Genomic DNA, 22,677 nt, shown 5'->3' on the forward strand with positions numbered 1-22,677 from the left:
GAGGTGGCCTGAATATTTTACTCTAAGAAAAAAATGATCCTTTTTCATATTAATAACTAAATAATACCTAACTTTTTAAAGCTGAGTTAGTATAATTACAGCCCAGCTGTACTAACCTGAATTTAACCAGTTTTTCCAAGTAAAAATAGTTAACCACCTTTCTCACAGTTTTTTTTAAAAATTTTAAAACATGTAGCTTTTGTTTTCCGTTTTTTGAGCCTAGGCAAAGTATCCGGACTTTGTCTCTTCATCCGTTCCTTTTTCCTCCCTCAATTTACTCCACCCCTTACATATATATATGTAATTATATATTAATATATTACACATATATGTCTCTATATGGAGATTCTCACACACTCTCTCTCTTCAACACTTCACGCGCGAACACACAATCGTCTGTCCGCACCTATCTTTCGCTTTCTAGCCCCACGTTCTCGCTTCTGCTCCCACTAACGCACAAATCACGCTTCCTTTGCCGGGCCCTACGCTTCTGAACCCAGGCGTTTGCCTCTCCTCCCCCCCCCCACTTTCCTTCCCAAGATGAATTAACGGCTCCGTTTTCTTTCATTTGATGCAACGGAACTTCGAAAGGAGAACCGCAACAGAAACCAGCTCGCAAAAGTGAGTGAGAAAGGACAACGGCAATCTCCAGAGAAGGAAACCCTCCAAGCCGTTAGGGGCCAGTGTAGCTTTCGGGACGGGGGAAAAAAAGGGGGGGAGCGGAACTTTTCTGCCCTCGCCGCTTTACGGCGTGTGGGGCCGTGGGCGAGCTCAGGTGGCTGAAAATGACAGAGCGTCCGCACGGCAGTTCCCGCGGTTGCTAGCACGATGTTAGTATTTATGATCAATCCCGCGTTCGGCGTTAATGTTGGTTTGGGCCGGGATGAGGGTCTGGCAAGGGGGCGTTCTCGGCTGAAACTCTCGCCAGGGAGAGGCAGGGCAGTTCAAACGGGATCCTCTCTCATCTGCCGGACGGGAGATCGGGAAAGCATCGAGGGTTGGGATAGATACACATTTTGGAGAGAGAGCAGGAATCGAAGGGTTGGGCGGGGTGGGTAGGTGCTAACAGGTTTGGCTGACTGATTCTTGAGTCTTCTTTCTCTTGCTCCAGAAGAGGAGTTGGGCGGCCTGTGCCCATAAAAGGGCATGAATCTCTGCAGCGGGCGGGCGGGGGAAGCGCTAGGGTTGAATGGTGGGTTTAGGCGCTTCAGGATAAAAAGCAAAGAGAGGGTTTCTCAAAAGCTATTAAACTCCTCTTTACCTTTTGCACCCAGGAAAGGGGGGGGGGGGTCGGGAGGTGAAACCTAGAAGTCAACTCCTTCCAAACGAAGCCCCTAGTTAAGCGCAACGCAAATGCAGGGAGCTTCCCACATTTCCTCCTATCGCCTTGTATGGCTTGGAGAGGACCATTTGCAGCCCAGTGGCTGGTTCTTTGCTGACACCTCGTGTCGTTTAATGGGAAAATTCGTGGCTGCCTTTTTTTAGGGCTTCTGGGGAAATGCCAAAGAGGCCTGGGTGACTCTGCTGGCAAAAGCGAGGGGGCGATTTATTGGAAGAAAGCCCTGAATTTGGACGGGTGGCGCAGGGCACTTTCTCTGAGTATCCCCGGATAGTAGAGGCAGCGCCCCTGGACTAGAAGATTAGGGTGCTTCAGGGGTGGTTTTCCTCATGGAATTGAAAAATAATACCCTAGTTGCTTGCATCCACATATATGAGGGGAATAGAGCTCACTGTGTTACTGTACTGTTGGCCCTCTGAAGTAGGCCAGATTAGGAAAATAACCTCCTGAATATTAGTTTTATTTATTTTTTATTATACGTTCCAGTAACAAGTTTAGAAGTGCTTCCCCATTCTCCTGCCTTTATTGGGGGGGAGAGCAATTCTGAAGTCCTTTCTCAAATTAAATAACTCTCATCACTAACAGTCCACAGCATGGTTGAATTTCAACAATTCAACATCTGTATCCAGATCTGTAATAGGTCTGGGATTCATTAGGTTGGGGAAGACTGATATAAATGAGTAAGCGTACTTTATGCTTCTGGCAGATTTCACCAGCCAGTCCCTCTTGGAAATGGAGAAAGGGATTTTAATGTTCAAGTTTAAATCCAGTGATGTATGTGTGATAGTTTAATCAAATCTGTGTATTTTCAATATGTACATTTTATGTAAAATACATATTTGGAAGTCCCTCTGGGTGGCGCTTACTTATCAGTAGGGGTGTATACGAATTTGCTGTAACTGCCTTTGTTTTCAGTGGGCTGGAGTTTGGGTTCACTTTCGTTCAGTTGTAGTCTCTATATTTTCCTTCTAACAATAAGATGACATGGTTCTAGAAGAGTTAGAGTTTTGTTATCTGAATATTTTCTATGTCTTCAACATGAATATTCAGGGAATCAGAGACTGGAAAAGAACCAAGCCTAAGTCATATTTTTAGTTTCAGAGCAGGAAAAATGTGCCGTGTACACAGGAAAACCCCCATCATCTTTGCTTGAACATATCCTCTGCACTCTGTCCTGTCTTGTCTCTGGTTTCCATGAGTTTGTGATTCCTCATCGGGGAATGCTTGTTGGTGGCAACACAGGGTACTTTTCTTCCATGTCCCCTACAAAGTATAGACATTTGGAGAAAGCATGGGTGGTGATCCCCAAAAATGTTTGTGCTCTGATATAAATATCTATTTTATTGTTATAGGAATAGCTTCATGGCAGTATCTACTAAATCTTTAAAAAAAAATCTCTCTGTTCTAGCAAAATACAGGTAGTCCTTGACTTACAACAGTTCATTTAATGACAGTTTGAAGTTACAATTGCACTGAAAAAAGTGACTTACGGCCGTTTTCCACAGTTACACCCTTTGTAGCATCCCCAATATCATGGGATCAAAATTCAGATGCTTGGCATCTGTTTCATACTTAAGACCCTCACAGTGTCCTGGGGTCATGTGATCACCTTTTGCAACTTTCTGACAAGCAAAGTCAATGGGGAAGCCAGATTCACTTAACCACCAGGTTACTAATTTAACAACCACAGCGACTGACTTAACAACTGTGGCAAGTAAAGCTGTAAAATGGGGCAAAACTCACTTAGCAAATTTCTCTCAATTTGTGCTCAATTGTGGTCGTAAGTCGAGGACTATCTGTTCTGTTTAATTCAGAGGTGCTATGATTATCTAGGTGCTCGATTAAGCTCAAAAAGTTAAATATTTGAATGGAACCATCATGAAATATAAGGTTGTAGACTAAGTTGGGAAGGTGAAGAAAAATTCCCAAAGACGTTTATGGCAACAATAGCAGTGCTTTGAAAACCATATGGATGTGTTCACAAAAACACCATGAGCCAGACTTGAAGGACCTTTTTATTGTTTCTTCTAAGTTTCATTTACTGGGTAGATCCTCCATTCTGGATAATGGACATTCCTGAATATTTGTTTATGGGCCATGATGGCTTACGGTTCCCTCAAGGAATCTTCTCTTTCCTTACTTTTTCAGTAGTTATTATAAAAAGAGTGCCAATAAGTTTCAGCCTGAAGTCCAGGACCCAGCTCAGAGCACAATGGCTAAAGCAACCAGGTGCCCCTTGGATAGATGTTGTTGACTACCTGTTACACCACCTCTACTATGTGTTCTTCTGCTAATACCAGTGGATAGAATTCTTATGGGGGAAAGTTGATAGTTTCTTAATGTTGGAGAGGTAGTGTAGTGTTCTCTCTCTCTCTCTCTCTCTCTCTCTCTCTCTGTATGAGAGAGAGAAAGAGAGAGAGGAACATGAACACATTAAAGAAAAAGGATAAAAAATGAAGAAGGAAAGAACGGCATGTGTTTGTATACATGGATGATTTTATTGTTTCTTCTAAGTGTCTGAATGGAGTGTCTGAAAGTGATGACTCTCTGAACTTATAAGATCTTAAATTGATGTGTGAGTTTAATTTAAGATAATCACAACCCAGTGTTCTTTCACTCTCAAGATTGTTTGAAACGGGTAAGAGGTATGGGATGACACTGATGGCTTTGAAAGGTAAGCATTGAAACTGACTTCTGACAGAAAAGTTGTTTGTACCTCTCTTGCGTGTTCATTCAGTTGGTCAACAAATATCTGGAACTGAGAGCATGCCTCAATGCCACACTGGTCAAGACACTATAAATTAAGCTAAAGACCCATTGTACAGTCATCATTGTTTGTGTCTACACTTTAATGATATAGTCTGACTGAATGCAGAAATTTTGGGGAGGAATTAGGGCATGGAAAGCTGTCAATCTAGTTTGCCTGTTCAACCTGCCCTATTTTGTCAGATGTTCCACCCTAGATAACCCTGATTGTTGTCCTTATAATAGGACCGGATGTTGCTTGCTAACGTATACTGGATGGTCATTTATTAGAGAACAGATTGTCAGAATGCTTTTGCCTATATTTGGACTTGCCAGCAAGGATAGTTTTAAAGGATTCATTTGAGAACCCCTTAGAATTTGCTGGCTGTTTTTCATTGTCGGGTTGAGGAAAGGTGCCAGCCTTCTATTGTAAAGGTTGGGCAGTTCAACACTTAATTTACATTTCAGATACTTCCCCCTTTACCAGTATTCAAATTAGCAGCCTCTTCTTTCTTTAAAAGAAGTAATGGATAAGAAGAGCATGTTTAGTTCCTGCTGTGCTCTTGTGAAAGCAGCTAAACTGTTTCTACTAGGTGTTAATTGGCAAGCAGAAATTTCTAAGGAGAAAGGTGGTGCTACTTGAGGCAACTTCCATTCACTGAAGGTATTTGGCACTTTTTTTTCCCATTTGCCCTTTTCTTATGCAATAATACTTGGACAAGGGTATTCTTGCCTTCCTTAATCAGATGTTGTAGAGGAATAGGCAGTTGGGTTGATTTTTTTTGAGAGTTATAACTGAGGAAGAAGTACCTTTCCCTAAGTAATGTTAAAATACAGAGGATGAGAATCTTCACCCAGTCAGGGAACCCAAGAAGAGAAATATGGTTGACTGGAACTTTCAAACTTGTTTTCCACGATTGAATGGCTTTATTGCCATTTTTAAGCAAAGCAACTTGAGATTGACACCAAGCTGAAATTAGGAAGAAGAGAACAAGCTACAGATGGTGATCATTGGAAGGAGTGAAAAGAAAGCCATTGCCATGCCTGATATTTTCTCCTATCTCAATACTACTCTCTTTTTCTCTTCTCTCAATACCATTATCATAGTGTTACCTGTATTTTTCTAATCTAGCTCCAGAATTCTGATAAAAATCAGTCTCATGCGGTATGCAAAATAGTCTGGATTTAAGCAAGGAAGGAAACCTGATTTACTGTAGATTAGAATTGATGTGGTAGTTAGAATTCAATGTAGTGAAAAGGACAATAAGTTTACCTGGGATTATGCTTTCTGCTCAATGTTCTAATCCGTATTAGGATAATTTTCAAAAACAGTTGTGGTTCTGCCATTATCATTAGGATTATAATATATTTTGTTTCTAATTTTTTTTTGCTAAGGCAGATTTTTTTTAACATGTAATATAAGGCAAGTTACATATTCTTAAACACAACACGTTGCACAACACAACACATTGCACAATTATAATAACATTGTACAATTTCAATAGAATAATGGACTTTGTATTTTTGTGCCTGTTTTTGGGTAATGAACATTCTTCAAAAGTCATTTGCAAGATACTTTATTATAAATCAATTGGTGAGGGAACTGGCAAATTCTCAATTTCTTCCCATAATAACATCATATATTGTTACTGCTGAAGATGCTTAAAAAAATAAGTTTTTGACATATCTGGGTAGTATTTTGATATAGAGGTTCATACCTGTTTGGTCTGCCATAGAGTTTAGCAATTTTATTGTTAGCAGTTAGTTAGCAATTTTATTAAAAAGCTATCTGTTACTTGCTTCCTACCACCTCTACTTACTTTTGTCCTTTCAGATCAGGTGAAGATATTTTCAAATAAAACCCTGAACTGTACCCTCAGCAGGCACATGGGCCATTTGGGGCCAGAATGTGGACATTAAAGTGATATTGATGCTTTGCTTTGCAGCATGACCACTTCCATTTATACATTAATGTGAAAAGTCACGCCTATGGGCACAGTGGCATATCTGGTTCTAAGGGTACTAAGATATTGTGCAGCTATGAAAATGAGGTACAGTTAACTAACTTACAGTAGGCAATTGTCTCACAAAATTCTATGGCCAAAGTGGCTTACAAATTGCATTGTATTATGGAAAGAACTTGAATCATGCATATCAAACATAAACATCAGCATGCAAAATAATTCTATATTTTATATCAACCTTTGTTTCTGTTGGAGAGACAAATAGCACATTGTTGGCTCAGTCTTAAGATTTTACCCATCTTTAAGGAGGTATTATAAAACTTTGGAGTTCTTCATATTCTCTGATCTTGTTTGCTTCCAGACATTTTATTACTCAACTAGGTGACATCACTGCTGCTACTGAATGTAGAGCTTGCTCCCTGTTTATATTCAGTAGCTTGTCTGTCAATGTTGGTGGAGGGTGTGGTTTTCTCCTTGATAGTTCCTTAATTAGGGTTCTGCTTGGTATTGATGCCTGCTTAGCACATGGGCATATAGGAAAGAGAACAAAAGTAGTATTCTGCCTAGAAGTATATGAGTGGTAGATACCCCTTCTGGCCATTCTTGACTAGGGAAGATGAAGAAACAACCCCCCCTCCGCCGGGAGCATTTCACGTGGGCTAGGTGGCATCTCAGATGGCGTGGCAGTGCTGGCTGAGTGTCTAGAGGCTACTTCTGCTGATCACTGGCTGCCGGCAGTTTGGCAGTTTGGGTCTCCCTGGCTCAAGGTTGACTCAGCCCTCCATCCTTCTGAGGTCAGTAAAATGGGAACCCAGGTTGTTGGGGACAATATGCTGACTCTGTAAACTGCTTAAAGAGACCTGTAAAGCACTGTGAAGCGGTATATAAGTGCTAAGTGGTAAGTGCTATAAGGATCTGGATGGGGAGGGACTGACCTTGAATCAATCCTGGCAAGTGGAGTGTCTGTGGGTTTTTGATCCCCCAGGACCAGATGATTCTTCTTCATCTTTCATTCTGGATGGGGTGATACTTTTCTGCACTGAACCGGAGCACGATTCTGAGGTCCTCCTGGATTGACAGCTCCTGCTGAAGGAGCAGGTGGTAGTTGTGGTAAGGGGGGGACTTTTCCTAGATTTGTCTGGTGGACCAATTGCATCCTTTCCTGGTCCAGGAGGCCTTGCTTATGGTCATTTATGCCTTGGTCACCTCCCATTTGGAATACTGCAGTGCGCTCCACATGGTGCTGCCCTTGAATAACAGCCAGAAACTTGGTCTAGAATGCAGCACCATACACAGTAAGGAGACCTCTATGTAGGCCTATGTAACACCTCTCTTGCACGAGCTGCAACTGGCTTCCAGTTTCTTTCTGGTGCAATTCAAGGTGCTGGTCGTCACCTTTAAACATTTACAGCACAGGGACAGAGATGCAGGACCACCTTTCCCTAAGAACACCTACTTGTCCTACCAGGTCAGATAGAATGGGCATATTCTTAATCTCTTCCCATAAAAATTGTCATCTGATGAGAGCTAGGAAATGTTCCTTTTCCATGGCAGCCCCTGCCCTGTGGAACACTTTCCCCCCTGAGGTTTGGCAGGCCTGTACCCTTTTGGCGTTCTGTAAGGCTTTAAAGACCTAGCATTTCTCCCCCAAATTGGGAGATTAGATGATGGCACATGAGCACAGAGTTGTGTCATGGTATTAACAACTGCACTGTTATTTTAATACTTTATGTTTTGATGGAATGTTAACATTTTGAAAACAATTGTATGTGTCTTTCGATTTTTAATTGGGAGTTGCCCAGAGTTCTTGAGAGATGGAGAGCTATATAAATGTTGTAAATAAAATAAATGGGTTAGAGCAGGGGTCTCCAACCTTGGGCAATTTTAAGACTTGTGGACTTCAACCCCCAGAATCTGGGAGTTAAAGTCCACAAGTCTTAAAGTTGCTGAAGGTTGGAGACCCCTGGGTTAGAGGGATTGAGTTCTTTTAAATAAGCTCCCTTCTTCTTTGTTAGTGATATATAATGGGGAACCCTCCCCCCATACCTCCGCAAATGGACCAAGTGTACAGAGGTGAGGCTCTCTTTTCAAATCCTCAAGCCAAAATGCCTCCCTTCAAAAAAAAATTGTGTCCTGCTCCATATTCACGTTTGATTCATGTATGTGCAACTCACTCTGTGGTCTAACTGGAAACATCAATACTTCATCTGTGACTGGTTATGGGAATGTTTCAACATACTGCCTTCTTGCAATCCATGGCTTCTGGGAGACATTGGAGGAAGTATTGCGTTGTGCTCTGGAGAAACATTCAAACAGTCCCACAATTTGCTTGAGCGGTTCCTTCCAGAGCTCAAATGATCACGTAAGATTGTTCTAGTATACTAATACTACACGTTCTTGCCAAACAATGGTAGGAGACTGCCACTAATTCCACACTATTGTGACAGCATGAGAGCAGCAAGCAACTCTGCCTGCCCTAGTTACCTAGACGTGATTAGGCTATTGTGATGGAATGTGCAGTCACAGCATCAGAAGGGGAGTATTTTGTTAATTATTTTAGAGCCTTCCCAAAGAAGCCTGGATTAAGAGACTGCTTAGTCCTGAGGTAGACTAAATTCACCCTAGAATCTCTCAGGATATATTTAATAGGAGAGAAGTTTATATGGTAGTCTGGTAAGTTTCTGTCCATTAGGTGCAAGCAAATAAAGGATTGAACTCGATTGGATTTCATTATCTCAGTGCTTGAGCCTTACAGTTAAGGCAGGCAGAAATGAGAGGCATCATGAAAAAATGAGCTGCGTTGGTGCAGTGGTTAGACTGCAGTACTTTCAGGCAACTTCTGCTGACTGCTGGCTGCCTGTGATTTGGCAGTTCGAATCTCACCAGGCTCTAGGTTGGCTCAGCCTTCCATCCTTCCCAGGTGGGTAAAATGAGGACCCAGATTATTAGAGGCAATATGTTACTCTGTAAACCGCTGAGAGGGCTGTAAAGCACCGTGAAACAGTATATAAGTCTTACTGCTATTGCTATTATAAGACCCATATTTAGCTGTTATCTCCTGGTGAGGACCAGAGATGTGAAGTCATTATGACATTACCCATCAGTGATGTCATATTACAGCATCTTAAATGCAGGGGTTCTTCCTTTATAAAATTTAAATAGAGTCACCTAGACTGTTGAGAGAAGATAAAAGAGCAACTTGGACTTGGATGTTCCTTTCAAGTAGATTGCTTTTTTACATATAGATTGTCCTTTGTGGCCTATAAGTAGGTGATCCAGGTATTTCAGCAAAGGTTTTACAGAGAGAGTAATATATTTTTGAAAAATAATGCTTGTGGGGTAAAGAGGAAACCTACAATCAGTTCCTCTTTTTTTTTTTTAAAGGTTTAAGAACAATAGAATTTATATATTATTTCCAATGGGGAGAGTATGAGTTACCAGACTGTTTTCTCTTAAACTCATCCAACTATATACAATCTATTGCATTTGTGTAGCTTATTCAGGGTGGTATTCCATACAGACATTCTGCTTATTGGTTAACATATGGTAATTTATATTTGGACAGTAAAGAAAATGAAAAGAAAGTTTCAAAGTAGCAGCTTGTAGGAATTTGTCTGTTTTCTACTTGAATGCCTATCATTTTTAGTTATCGGGCCCATGAATGGAAGCTGTACTCCAACCCCTCTTGAAACTACTGGAGCAGGTTGGAGACGTTGCTGGGATAATAGAATGGTGGTGGTGAAAATACCGTATATACTCGAGTATAAGTCGACCCGAATATAAGCCGAGGCACCTAATTTTACCACAAAAACTGGGAAAACTTATTGACTCGAGTATGTTTGAGGTGGGAAATGCAGCAGCTACTGGTAAATTTCAAAATAAAAATAGATACCAATAAAACTTTCTCTAGGACAGCCTGCGAGCCTAGAGCTCAGAAAACAACGCGAGCCACCACCACACCACCTCCTCCTCCTCCTCCTGAGTGGACTGAAAGCAGCTGGGGCTGAGGAAACGAAGCCAAGCGGAGCTGAAGCCACCTCGGCTCGCGTTGTTTTCTGAGCCCGCGAGCCTAGAGCCAGGGCGCTTTCATTGCACGGCGGAGCTTCTTGTCTCGGGAAACACCGGGTGTCGTTGCTGCCCCCTGAGGAGGGCGAATCTGGGCTGCGCGATTGGGGGACTTCGTGGCTTTGGGTGGGAGCGAGGACGGCTGGAGTCCACGAAGTGGGGCTTGCCTGCCCTTGCTGGCTGCCTCTGCTTCCTTAGGGGCGGGAAGGGGCTCATCTGGACCAAGGGTGAGTCTCCCCAGTTTCCCCAGAAGGATCTTCCGTTGCTTTTGCCTTCTCCCCACGTCTTCCCTCTGTTAAAATCCCCCACACACACACTTATTTTCGGGAGGATAGATTTCGTGTCTGAGCATTCTCACATGATGGTGGGTCTTTCCCCCTAAAAACAGTTAAAAAAAGAAAAACAATATATCCTCATGCAAGAACTTTTCTGCTTCCGATTACCCCATGCTTACAAGTTGCAAAGGAAACACGGAAGCAGGGAAGCGGCTGCCCAGCTCCAGAGCTCCACACCATTTTTTTTCAGAGGGGAATCTGACTCGAGTATAAGCCGAGGGGGTTTTTTTAGCACAAAAATGGGCTGAAAAACTAGGCTTATACTCGAGTATATACAGTAATGTTTATTTCGATGTACAGTATGTGGCTATTAAATGGATTTTTGCATTAGGTCCTTTTGTTGCTGTTTGGGCATATTTCAGAGGACTCTAACTTGTGCTTAACCTAGGCAAAACAAAGCAAGGAACTGCTGAAGTTTCCCTGTAATGTCACTGAGACGATTAACTCTCTGGGAAGTAAGTATGCATTGAAAGCACATTTCATTGTATTTGTGCTTTCAGGAGTGCACCAAACTCTCTCTCTCTCGCTTGTGAAGTTTCATCACGGTGAGAAGAATGGGTTCGGTTTCAGAGATGCTCACAGCAGTCCCCCTTCACAAGAGGCCTGATCTCCTGGAGGCCTGCGCTGACCTCATCAACGAAGAGTGGAAACGGAGCCGGACTTCCCGTATCCACTCCCTGCAAAAATCTAGTGACAACTTTCCCATGTGCCTGGTACTGATCAAAACTCTGAGGCTAACGGAGGAAACTGCAGAAGGGAAGGCGTCCAATACCCAGTGCCAACTTCTGGGACATGCCAGGTTATCCCGTGTGATTGGCCAATGTAACAGTTTATTTGTGGAGACCGTGGTGGTGGCCAAGGCCCTCCGTGGAAAGGGCTATGGCAGGAAGCTGATGGAAGCTGTTGAGAACTTTGCCAAAGCCCATGGCTACCAGCATCTGTATCTCACCACACATGACAAACAACATTTTTATGCCCACCTGGGCTATAGCTTGACCAAGCCTGTTTCGTGGGCTGGATTCATCAGTTCTCTGGTACCTATGAACTTTTTGGAGAACTTCTCTACCCCTCAAGCTAAGATGGAGCTTCCTGCCCCACCTGGGAAGCATAATACAAATGCATCTTACCAAAGTAGATGTGGAGCAAACCTCCCTCCTTCACCATGTGCTGCACCTCTTTCTTCTTCTCCTTTTTGCTCAGTAGCCCCCCCTTCATTGCCTTCTCCTTGTTCTTATCATTCAGGGACAGCTACCGTTTCTCCCTGTCCTCCATTGCCAGGTCCCCACCCATCCTCTGTGCAGTCCAATAATGGTCTGGTTCACTCTTTACCATCAGCCTCCCCATTTGCTTCTGCTGCCCCAACTCTTCTACCCTCTCCTCCTCCTCCTCCTCCCCTTCCACTTCCAGTGCCTCCACCAAGAGCCTTTTTACTAGCCCAGCCAAACTCCAGTAAACCTGCCTCTTCCAGGGTTTTGGAGAATACATTTGAAGAACAGACGCTTTTACAAACACCTTACCTGGATCTGAAAGGGCAGCCCATATTTTGGATGAAGAAGGATATCTGATTTTTCCATCGTGTGACTGTGCAATAAAGATGAAATAAAGGAATGAGGAAAAAGAAAAGCCTTTCTTGTTTTAAAAGGGAAGTCTGGCTTTGTGAGACAAAAGATCGCCATTTAAAATGAATAAAACAACGTATTTGGTTTTCTGTTGTTCTTCATTATCAGGTTCTTTTTCGTTGAAAGTTAAAGATGCTAAGACTATATGTTAGGTACACTTTGAAGGCCAGCACTTGATTCTTACTGAATTTCAGTAATTATTGCCAAAGTTGTGCTTCTGGGGCTATACCGAGCTGCCCTGTAAATTCCCTTGCTTCTCCTGTATTGCGTATCCCAATAAACAAAGCACCTTCAAAATTCTATGCAAGTTGTCCCTGCTGACTCTGCAGGGAGCATTCAAACAAACTTGTCTCTGGTGCTGATGCATAAAGAGAATAGCTTTACCATCCCCTCTGCTAGAATTTATTCCATCATAATACATGATTTAACTGTGGTTTATTGAATAAATGTGAGTTGATTTGGTTTATCAAACTTGCGAAGGGATAAAGCTAGATTTACAGCCAAAAGCAGTCAGCTTCTCACAACCATTTCAAACTCAAAGCTTATTTACATGTGTTACAGCTGTCCCACTCCGATGAACTCTGGGCAGTATACAAGACCAGAAAAAAGAATCCATAAGAACAAAACCTAAATACATACATATTTATCTCATACTTGACTTCGATGGGTGAATCATTGCCTTCATGTGAATTGAATAGGACTGAGATGGTGCTGCTTTGGTGGGGTAATAGTGGAGCAAGCTTGCTTCTTCATAAGTTTGTCCCACTCTTAACTTGGACCTCACGAATGGCATCTGCAATAAAAGCTCTTTCCCGTTAGCCGTCATGCACTTATAAAGTGATTGTGTTTAAAGTTTGGTTTGAGGCAAAAACAACTCTTTAATTATATTGACTGCCAGGACTTCTAATCTCCACAATCTGGAATTATGGGTTTTGGAAGCTTTAACCTGATGCCTTCCAAAGAGGTTAGTGTATAGGTTGCTTGATACAAATAAGGTTTATGTCAAATTACAATCAGCTAGTAAAGTTATCATGGAACATGCGTTCGTGTACCTTTTTTTATTAAAAAAAATACAGATCTGTGAAAGCTGATCTGAACACTTTTAAAATGAAGATGTAACACTTCATTCTTGGATTCTTAGTTTCTTTTAGTCTCTAATTGAGTTATTGCCTCCATTGCTTGATAACTAACCTCTACTAGATGCATGTTGAAAGTGATAGCTTCATATTGGGTCCCTGGTGAATCCACCTGCAAGATCATTGCATATTTTGCAGCCAAGTGTTAGATATATTCAGACAGTTTGTGGATATAAGTAATTTAAATACATGAAGTAACGTGATACTTCTATAACAATATTTAGACTTAACACTTGGCTTGCAATTCCAAATTTTTAAAATTACTTTTTGAAAACGAAGAGGGCAAGCCTCGTCAGGAATTTGTTCACGAAGCAGCAATGTTGATACATCTGTAAAGGAACTATTAAAGAAAACAGCAGGCACGTGCAATTTTTTGAGGGACATATAGGAAATGGTATTATTTCTTCATTGAATGTTGTACATTAATATTTCTTAATACTTGAAATGAAAAAATTCCCTTTCATACTAAAAGCTACACAGGTGACATTGTACATACAGAATTTCTCTTCACCTCTAGGTTGGATCTCTCCTTAACAAGCTTCCACCCACTACCTTGAGTTACAACCACAATTGAGCCCAAAATTTCTGTTGCTAAGTGAGACATTTGTTAAATTTGACTGATTTTATGCCCTTTCTTACCACAGTTGTCGAGTGAATCACTGCAGTTGTTAAGTTAGTAACATGATGGTTAAGTGAATCTGGCTTCCCCATTGACTTTGCTCACCAGAAGTCTGCCAACGATGATCACATGACCCTGGGACACTGCAACCGTCATAAATACGAGTCAGTTGCCAAGCATCTGAATTTTGATCATGCGACCATGGAGATGCTGCAACGGTTCTATGTGTGAAAAATGGTCATAATTCACTTTTTTCAGTGCCTTCATAATTTTGAATAGTTACTAAACAAACTGTTGTAAGTCGAGGGTTACCTGGGTTTCTCGTCCTGCCTCTAGTGCTTTGGAAAATGTCAATCCCCTCCTCTCTGGGCACTCTGGCCCCTCAAGTACTGAAAGACAGTTATCATGTCCCCTGTAATTCTCTTTGATCAGCTTGACATACCTTGCTCCATCAACCGTTCATCATATGATTTAGCCACCAGGCCCTTTATCATCTTTGATGCTCTCCTCTGTACATGCAGTACATAATGCACTATGAAGTGGCAGAGAGAATGAGATCTTTTCTACTTCACCCTGTATCTCCATTTCTCCCCATCGTGATTAGGCTGTTATAATTTGGCTGATCCATGTCTCTAAGTCAGAAATTGGGTAAAATTCCATTTTGGAAGAATCAGACTTGCTGACCTAAGCATAATGGTCTTGCAGGAGAAGGCCAAGAGACAGAAGAGGAGGGACGTGGCGGGAGTGTGGAATCGAAAGTACATTCCATTCATATTTTCTTCAAAGACTGATTAGATGACTGAAGCTTCTGCAGTGCAAAAATCTAATTGGAGAGCATGATTGATGACTCTTGGCTATGGATTTGTTTCGTTGGTCAATACACCCAGAGGGGTGGGGGGAAAAGCAGGGTCAAGGGTGACAGTGAATTACGTATCTCAGAGTTGGCTACACCCAGGCAAATGCCGGAATATTAACTTCTAATAAATCATCTTTAGTCTTGGGAGTGTGGCTTGAGGCTCATGATTTAATTGGAGTAACTGCCGGAATCCTGACAGATACACTATTAACTTGGATAACACGATCAGGCCAGCAAGTGCCAGGCTGATACCATCCCCTGGAGATCACCTGGCAGTGCCATTGACAAAATGTTGCTGAAGGATATCAAAAATTGCTGTTGCTTGGTGGCTACTGAAGGGAGAGAACACAGATACCGGAACATCTAAAGACTTCACGATGCCTCAACTATGGATTGGAGACAAGAGGAAGCAAGATTATGAGAACATGCTGTGGTTAACTGCAAGTGGATAAGACACAACAAGTGTGGCTTGGAGAATTATCTGAATCTTGTGTTGCTTCTTTTTTGAGCAAATGGAAAGTTGTCATCAAAAAAGGTTTTTTGTTTTTTTTTTAAGTTCCTTAAATGCAAATCACATCACAGGTAATCCCCCCTTTATGCACAGCATAAATATTTGTCTCCATATGAGCATGGACTGAACCTGGAATGCTCCACTCAGCTACCCTGGAGCATAGGTAGTACTTGAAAAAAGAAAGTCAGAACAGCATAGATTGTTGCTGCAGGAAGTAAAAAATACCTGGGTTACTTCTAAAATAAAGCATGGAACAGAAAATCATTTCCCATTGTTGCACTGTTTTATTAAAGGATAGCCAGGCTGCTTTATAAATTATTCCTATTCATAGTGCTTTCTTTCAGATTCATATAAAACTGGTGTTTTACTTGCTTTCAAGGTAAGCTTATCTGAGTTTTTTTAAGCAGTTGAAAAGAGATAGTTCTCATTAATTTTTTTTTTAAAAAAAACCTTAGTACTGCATTATAAAAGTTGGCATTGACCTCAACATATAGAACCTCAGGTTTGATATAGTTATTCTCAATCTGATGCCCTTCCCATCCAAATTACTAGTCAGAAGATTGCAACGTGCTTTTCCTCCTTTACACACACACACACACACACACACACACACACACACACACACAAGTTGGTGAGAAGAGAAGAATAAATAGAGAATAAATAGAAGAAACTGTGAAAAGTGCCATGATTTGAAATTATTTCCTATTGCATCTTAAAATTTTGTGAGCTGAGTTATTGTAGATGAAAATATGAAAAGGACTCTTTAACTGTCATCCCACTAAGCATGGTAGATTTGCTTCTATGAAACATTTGCTGTACTGCTGTTGGAAGAAATATCCTTCTGGGTTCCAAGTGGGGAAAAAGACACCGGAAACATGGAGGCTGTTTGGAAGGTTTAATGGTGGACAGGAGGACCACATGGTCTGGAGCTCCAGAATGAAAAGGAAGGATGATCACATGCTTCAAGGTGAAGGAAGAGATCAAGAAGGGCCAGCCAAGATGCTGAGAGACCCTTATATACCCTCTGTTGGGCCCTACTTTAGTGTTTCCTGTTCCTGTGCAAGAAATGTATCCCATTGGCTGTCAGACTCCCAGGGCTGGGGGTCTTTGTAGGTTTTTCTGAGTTCCAGGCTTGGTTGAGCCTTGCTGGATGATGATGCACTGAAAGGGTTCTTGGGCAATTGCTATACCTTTACCTGGAGATCTTTGTTATGTAAAGTATTCTGGCCCAGGCCTTAATGGCCCACCCATTAACAAAGGTGGGGGTGAGCTTCTGCCTCTCTGAGTTTCTACTTTACTCTTTTTAGGGGAAATATTCTGCCTTTTTAATATTTCCCAGGATATTTCATTTTTCTAGGAGAGGGATAGGTGCTAACGTCCTACACTGCCCAGCTGTTAGTGCTGTTTTTTTTTTCTAGTGGCAACTTGGCTTTTACCTGTAATCACATGTAAAAAGAGTGCTTTTTTCAGATTTAGCCAACAGAATTACTTAAGTAGTACAATTTGCTGAACATTAGAACAGTGCAAATAATAATCTGCTCTTAAAAATTGACTTATGTAAAGGAATGCCTAAAACATATTTTCATCATTAGTTTAAACATTAGAAAACAATGTTTGTGCTTTAAAGTTCTTCAGACCTTTCCATCAGACAGAGGAGACAACCACAAATGAAAGGTTAAGTAATATTTATTATGTGACCTACTGAATTTTGTACTTGGTCTGTGCTGAAACACCGGAGAAGGGAGTTGCAAATGACCAAAAGAAATGGTCCAAAGAAAGGAGTCTTGGGCCAAAAATTAAAGGTTATGTAGGGAGGATCTTTGCTCTCAGGTTTTTTTGTGCCTGTTTTTCCTAAGAAGTTGGTAAAGCCAAAGGGCAGGAGGAGGATGAAAAGTGGGGTTGCTGAAATTGCCATTTGCATTTAAAAACAGTCCTAAACTGAAATGTAAAAAGAGATAGGAGGCAACATTTGCATTAGGTTCTGCAGGTGCTGTGATGGTGTCAGGCAGCAGAAAGGACATTCTAGATTTGTCAGGTGAAAAGAACAATGGCTTAGCATATAAAAGCCAAATGTTACTCTGAATTGTCCCCCTCAGTGGAACACAAAGGTTCTTTGGCATGCAAAAGAATGGAATGGAAAAAGTGATTTATGTGATAGGTACGTGTACTTAAAAGAAGTCACATGGGGATGCGTGTGTGTGTGTGTGGGTTGTGTGTGTGTAAGAACGAATCAAAATTCAGCTTATAGTAATTTTTTAAGGTCAATTTTTATAGTATGAAACTCTTTATAAAGAGTAACTTCATACACCTCAGAACTTGGGTTAAATAAAGCCAAAGCTTTTGCTATATAATCTCACTGTATGGCTGCCTGTTTCCCCTGAGTTTAAAAGACAGAATAGAGTTTGACAGCTCAAAAGCTATTTCCTTTGATTAGATCAAATGGTTTATTGAAGGGAATTATATGACCATCCATCTAACCCAAATAACTGGCCATCTAACAAAACTGGTACTTAAATAGCAATGTAAAAACCATCAGGCAGCACAGAATTAAAAATGCCCAAATCTGACATCCTGGCCCCAGCACCTAGGAAAAAAACAGGTCCTCAGATTTTGTGGAAAGTCAATAGAGTCCCCCCTCCCCCGACAGAAGGGGGAGGCTGCTCCAAAAGGCATCTGTCACTGGTCATAAGACATGCCTGGTCAGCACCATTAAACAATGCTGTACATGGAAAGGAACTAGAACATGCCCATTCTACTGGATCATGTCGCATCGAGGTTACCTGGACATACCATGGACCAATGGTATCTTTTGAATGATTTTATTTATTAATGCATTTATTCGTGACCTGTTTTTATTATTATTATTATAAATAACTCAAGGTGAGGAACATACCTATACCCCTTCTTCCTCCTATTTTCCCCACAACAAGCTTGTGAGGTGGATTGGGCTGAGAGGCAGTGACTGTCCAAAAGCCACCCAGCTGGCTTTCATTAGAACTCATGATCGGCTGGTTTTTAGCTTGGTGCTTTAACCACTAGACCTTTTTGAGGGCAGCCTGTAGTTGCAATTGTTGAGGAATTTAGTGTTGTAATTTTGATTTCTCCTTCATATTAAGAAAAGTCTAGAAGTTTAGAACCCATTCAGAGCTGACCTGCTTGGTTTGCACTCTTGTTTAATGAATAAAGGGTGGCCAAGCTTCACATAGTTTCAAAGCTTTGCTCACTGTGAAAGTTCCAGACTTTCGATTCCCATGCCAGAATCATTTGCCAGCCAATCAAAGTCAGGTCATGCAGTCTCATCATCATAGCAGGGCCATGAAGTCATGGTGCCAGGTTTGATGAAAACCTTGGGACTATTGTTGCTTGTTGGGAGCTTTTGCATGGAATCTAGTATGGGTACTGTGGAAGCTGGCTGCCCTTGGGGTATCTCTGCTATTGTCATTAAGGAGCTCCTGGCAGCTTGTAAGACATTTGGGCATTATCTTGTTGGTAGGTATGCTTTTTATGTTATGCTTTTAACTCTGTTTGAGTTACTAATGCAGCTTAAAATCCCTTTATTGGATTTTTATTGACTATTCATTGCCTCTGGGTCCAGAAGAACCAATTGCCTGGGCACCTGATCGCTGCCCTGATATTTGGCAAAACATAATTGGCCACAGGTGTGATCCAATCACATTGCCCTTTTGAAGAAGAAAATCTGCTAAACAAGATGATGGTGGCCAGAATTATATTCCTGGTTGCTGGCCCAATGCAAAATCTGGGGGCCATTGGCTCAAATATTAAATTGCCCCACCTGTGGCAGCATAGGTTGGCTCAATTTGGAGATACAAATCCAAATGTGGTGCTTGCGTTCATTTATTGGAAGGGGGAGAGAAGAAGGGACAGAAGTCATTGAAGTCAAGAATGTTCTTGTAGGCTTTTACAAAATATTGCCCTCATTACTGAATGCTGAATCCAATCTATTTCCAATTGGTGCTTTTCAAAATATAAAGTTTTGCATTTGGTGGCTTTGAATTTATCCTGACTCTTGGACAAGTCTCTAAGATTTATTGGCTAGATTTTTGGACAGGGTTTCTTCTTGCCTTCCTAGGGCAGAGAGAATGGCTGCCCCAAGGTCACCTGTGCTAGAATTCTCAGTCTCCCGGTTTCATGCCTGGTCCTTTTAACCACTTCATCAAGCTGGTTCTCAAATATAATTTATCCTAAGCAAAATTACATTCAATGCCTCTCATTTCAGCTATTAATACAGCACATCAGAGGGCTTTTCAAGTGTCCTATTATTTAGAGCACAATGCTATTCTGTTTCTTGTCTTCAAGTACATTTCTTGAGCTATTTCTACCTTCCTCAAGATAAAAGCTACTCACTTTCTTTTTTTAAAAACAAATTTTATTGATTTTCAAAGACAATACACAAACAAACAAAACATAAAACATAAAAACATAAAACATCTTTTCTGAAAGCTGCTTGATCCCGGGTTACATCTCTTCATACAGACACAAATTCAAATTCATGTTCATTTTATATACCATTCCATATCTTATTACCATTTTACATTTTCTATATAGCTTCTCCCCTCTTTTAATTTTCTTAGTTTTATTTTATTTATCTCATCTCAGTTCAAATCATTATGCTTATTATTCTTTGTTCTGTTTCCAGCTATCTATTTATCTTTTCTCTTTAAACAAAATTTCTCCTGTACACTAATTGGAGTATGACGCCTTTGTCTCTTTCCCCTAAATTTATAACACTTAGTATAGTACCTAACTTCCATTTGGATTCTGCTTAGTACATTCTAAAGTTACACATTATATTTTAAAAAAAATTATAGATATGTAATATAATTAAAACAACAATCCATACCAGTTCAAATCTATCATTAATATTAATATTCATTTGAATCTTAAACATTTTACACATTACTTTTCAATTGAATATCAAACTTTTATGGGAACACTTATAGACTTTCCATAATTATTTCCCCCCCACTTCACATATTTTAAAACATTGTATCATTAAAATGTTCCCATTCCTTCCTACTCCAACTCTCATTTATTTCATTGCCTTCCTTTTATTCACAAAAATTTCACTAAATTACACTGAATATTTTATCCCACTTTTAAATCACATGTTGTTTCCAATTTTCTAACATTATTTCTAAGTACAAATATAACAATACAATCTTATGTACCTTTGCAGAATCCTTTTTTCAATTAAGTTTTTACCCATTATCTCTAAATGAATCTTGTTTCTTTACATCTTGCTCCACACCATTAAAGCTTCTCATCCCTTCCTTCCTCCCTTGCTTCTTCTTCTCCCTGCCCTTTTTACCCCCTTGTCTCTCCACTTCCCTTTCCCTCTTCTGTATTCCCCCTTTCTGTTGTTTTCTAACATTATATCCACTTTTCACCTTATTTTTCTCTTTTTTGGTTGTTTTTTTAAATCTTAAAGTCTCCTTTTTCTTTTCCTCCTTTTCCCTTTCTTCCCCAAGTAAAGTTACTTGTTCATCAAAGATGGCTTCTTCTTTGTCCCAATCATCTTGTTGCGCAGTCAATTTCTCATAGGTGCAAATTGCCATTTCTAAGAATTGAAAAAGAGAGCCAAGAGAACTCTTTCCTTCTTGTTCCTCTTCTTTGTATTTTTTGAATTCAGTTTTCATTTCATCCACAAGTGATGCCATTGTAGAAAGAAATTTTTTTTTCAAAACAACCACCCAAGTGTTTTTACTCCCTCAAAGATAATTTCCAAAAGTCCCAAAGTCACCAAACAGTTCAAATAAGCTGTATGGAAAGGAGGAAGAAGGGGGGGGGAGGAAAAAAAAAAAAATAAAAAAAAAAAAATTTTAATGTTATAAAAGTTTTATCCATAGAGCATTATCACCATTTGTCTCACAATCATCCAGAAGACCACTATTACAGCCGTAGGCCTCTTTACGCCAAAGTCTTCCCCCCCGCCTCTCCAGAGAAACAAGTTCAGCAGCGCAAGACGTGTTCCGCAGTACAGCAAAAGGCAAGGCTCCGGCACAGGACGAAGACCGTTGTACGAAGCCCAGCTTCGCTTCTTTCCCCCTTAATGGGCCCGAAAGGAGCACAACCAATCTAAGTTTTTTTTCCCCACCATTTCTGCCACAAGCTGTTTCTTTTAACACTTTCTTCTTTCTTCACTTTCTCTTTCTGGCGTTATTGTTTAGTTACAAAATTCCAGTTAAGATGTATCTTTTAGAAGTCTTGTTAGTATTGAATGATTCTTTAAAATTCTAGGCAATCTCCTCCTTGCTTCCAAATCCTGCTCCAATTCTTTTCCTCTCCCTTCCCACTTACAGCAAAAAAAAATTTTTTAAATATTCAGAAATCCTTATTATCCCTTTGACATTTAGTTATCCAGTTTAATTACCTATTGATCCAAAGCGGGTTTTTCTGATTTCTTTCTGTTCGCTGTCAACGTTAGGAAGGAGACTGAAAAAAAAGAACTTTCCCTTTTAACTTTCATCCGCCACTTGTAAGTCTCTGGGAACGAAGTATCTTTTGCAAATTTTAAATTCCAGGGTACCTTCGTTGTTGCTTTGTCCCGGTCAGCCAAAAAACTTTCACTTCTTAACTTCCTCCTGCACTTTCTTTTCCGGCTGAGCGCTTCTTTGTGGTGGCCATTTCTGACCGCCGCTCTTGCCGCCTTTGGAAAAGGGAGTTTAGCCGGCTAGGGAGAAGAGGTGCGATCCTCTCGACCCTGCCAGATCCCCCCTATCTTCACCACTTTCTACGGAGGTGGCTTAGCCCTGAAGCCGGGTGGCTCAGGGCACTCCAGCGGCGAGCACAGGCAGAAACCGCGTACGATCGCGGATTGCTGCCTGCCCCGAAGCACTGCAAAAGCTACTCACTTTCTGTTCACTTTCACAAAGAGAAGCATGGATAGATGAGAGTATACTGTATTTTACTAAAATAATCTCCATTAGCATATTTCTTATATAAAAACAGATCAAGCAAAGGCAACAAAACAGAAACAGGAACATTATCGACAAATATTACAGTATTACAGGCTTGCAGGTTGTATTGCACAATTTGAGCAGCGAGGAGAAAAGACTTATTGCAGGAAATATTGTAAAATGGCGAGGTGACCGTTGGAATATTCCCACGATGATCAAGTTACTAATGTAGACCTCCAAAGTGTGAGCAAAATATTGTACAGAGAATTTATTTTTTCAGTCTGTAATGAAGTGTGGATTTCAGGCCTGTCATTGCTGCCAGGATACATGTGTGGAAAAGAGTTTGATATTGACTTATCAACTACTTGGGAAGTTTGTAGTTTTTATTTGAAACCAGTTTAGTTTCATCAGAAAGTTTGTATTGGAAGAAATGCTCTGTTCTAGCTTGCTCTAATATGGTGCCTTCCAAGTGAAGGAGGAGATCAATTCCCATAAGTTTCCTGGCTGAGGTTTATGAGAGTTGACATCTACCCTGTTTCCCTGAAAATACAACCTACCCTGAAAGTAAGTC

At 40.8% G+C, this 22,677-nt stretch overlaps 2 protein-coding genes across 2 annotated transcripts in view; both read left to right on the plus strand.

Annotated features, from left to right (window-relative positions):
* The first annotated feature begins 712 nt into the window (after positions 1-712).
* Positions 713-22,677, plus strand: part of HYAL3 (hyaluronidase 3) — a 28,906-nt gene continuing 6,941 nt past the window's right edge. The window contains exon 1 of the mRNA XM_087954977.1: positions 713-830. The gene's annotated coding sequence lies outside the window, so the exon portion shown is untranslated. The remainder of the gene's footprint in view (positions 831-22,677) is intronic.
* On the plus strand, positions 720-12,152 carry NAA80 (N-alpha-acetyltransferase 80, NatH catalytic subunit). The gene is made up of 2 exons (XM_026673288.2): positions 720-830; positions 10,949-12,152. The coding sequence occupies exon 2, from the start codon at positions 11,003-11,005 to the stop codon at positions 12,011-12,013; it is 1,011 nt and encodes a 336-aa protein (XP_026529073.1). The 5' UTR covers positions 720-830; positions 10,949-11,002; the 3' UTR covers positions 12,014-12,152.

Source organism: Notechis scutatus, chromosome 2 (genome assembly GCF_049901735.1).
Source record: "Notechis scutatus isolate UNSWTSFEM ecotype Mainland chromosome 2, rNotScu1.2, whole genome shotgun sequence".
NCBI classification, from domain to species: domain Eukaryota; kingdom Metazoa; phylum Chordata; class Lepidosauria; order Squamata; family Elapidae; genus Notechis; species Notechis scutatus.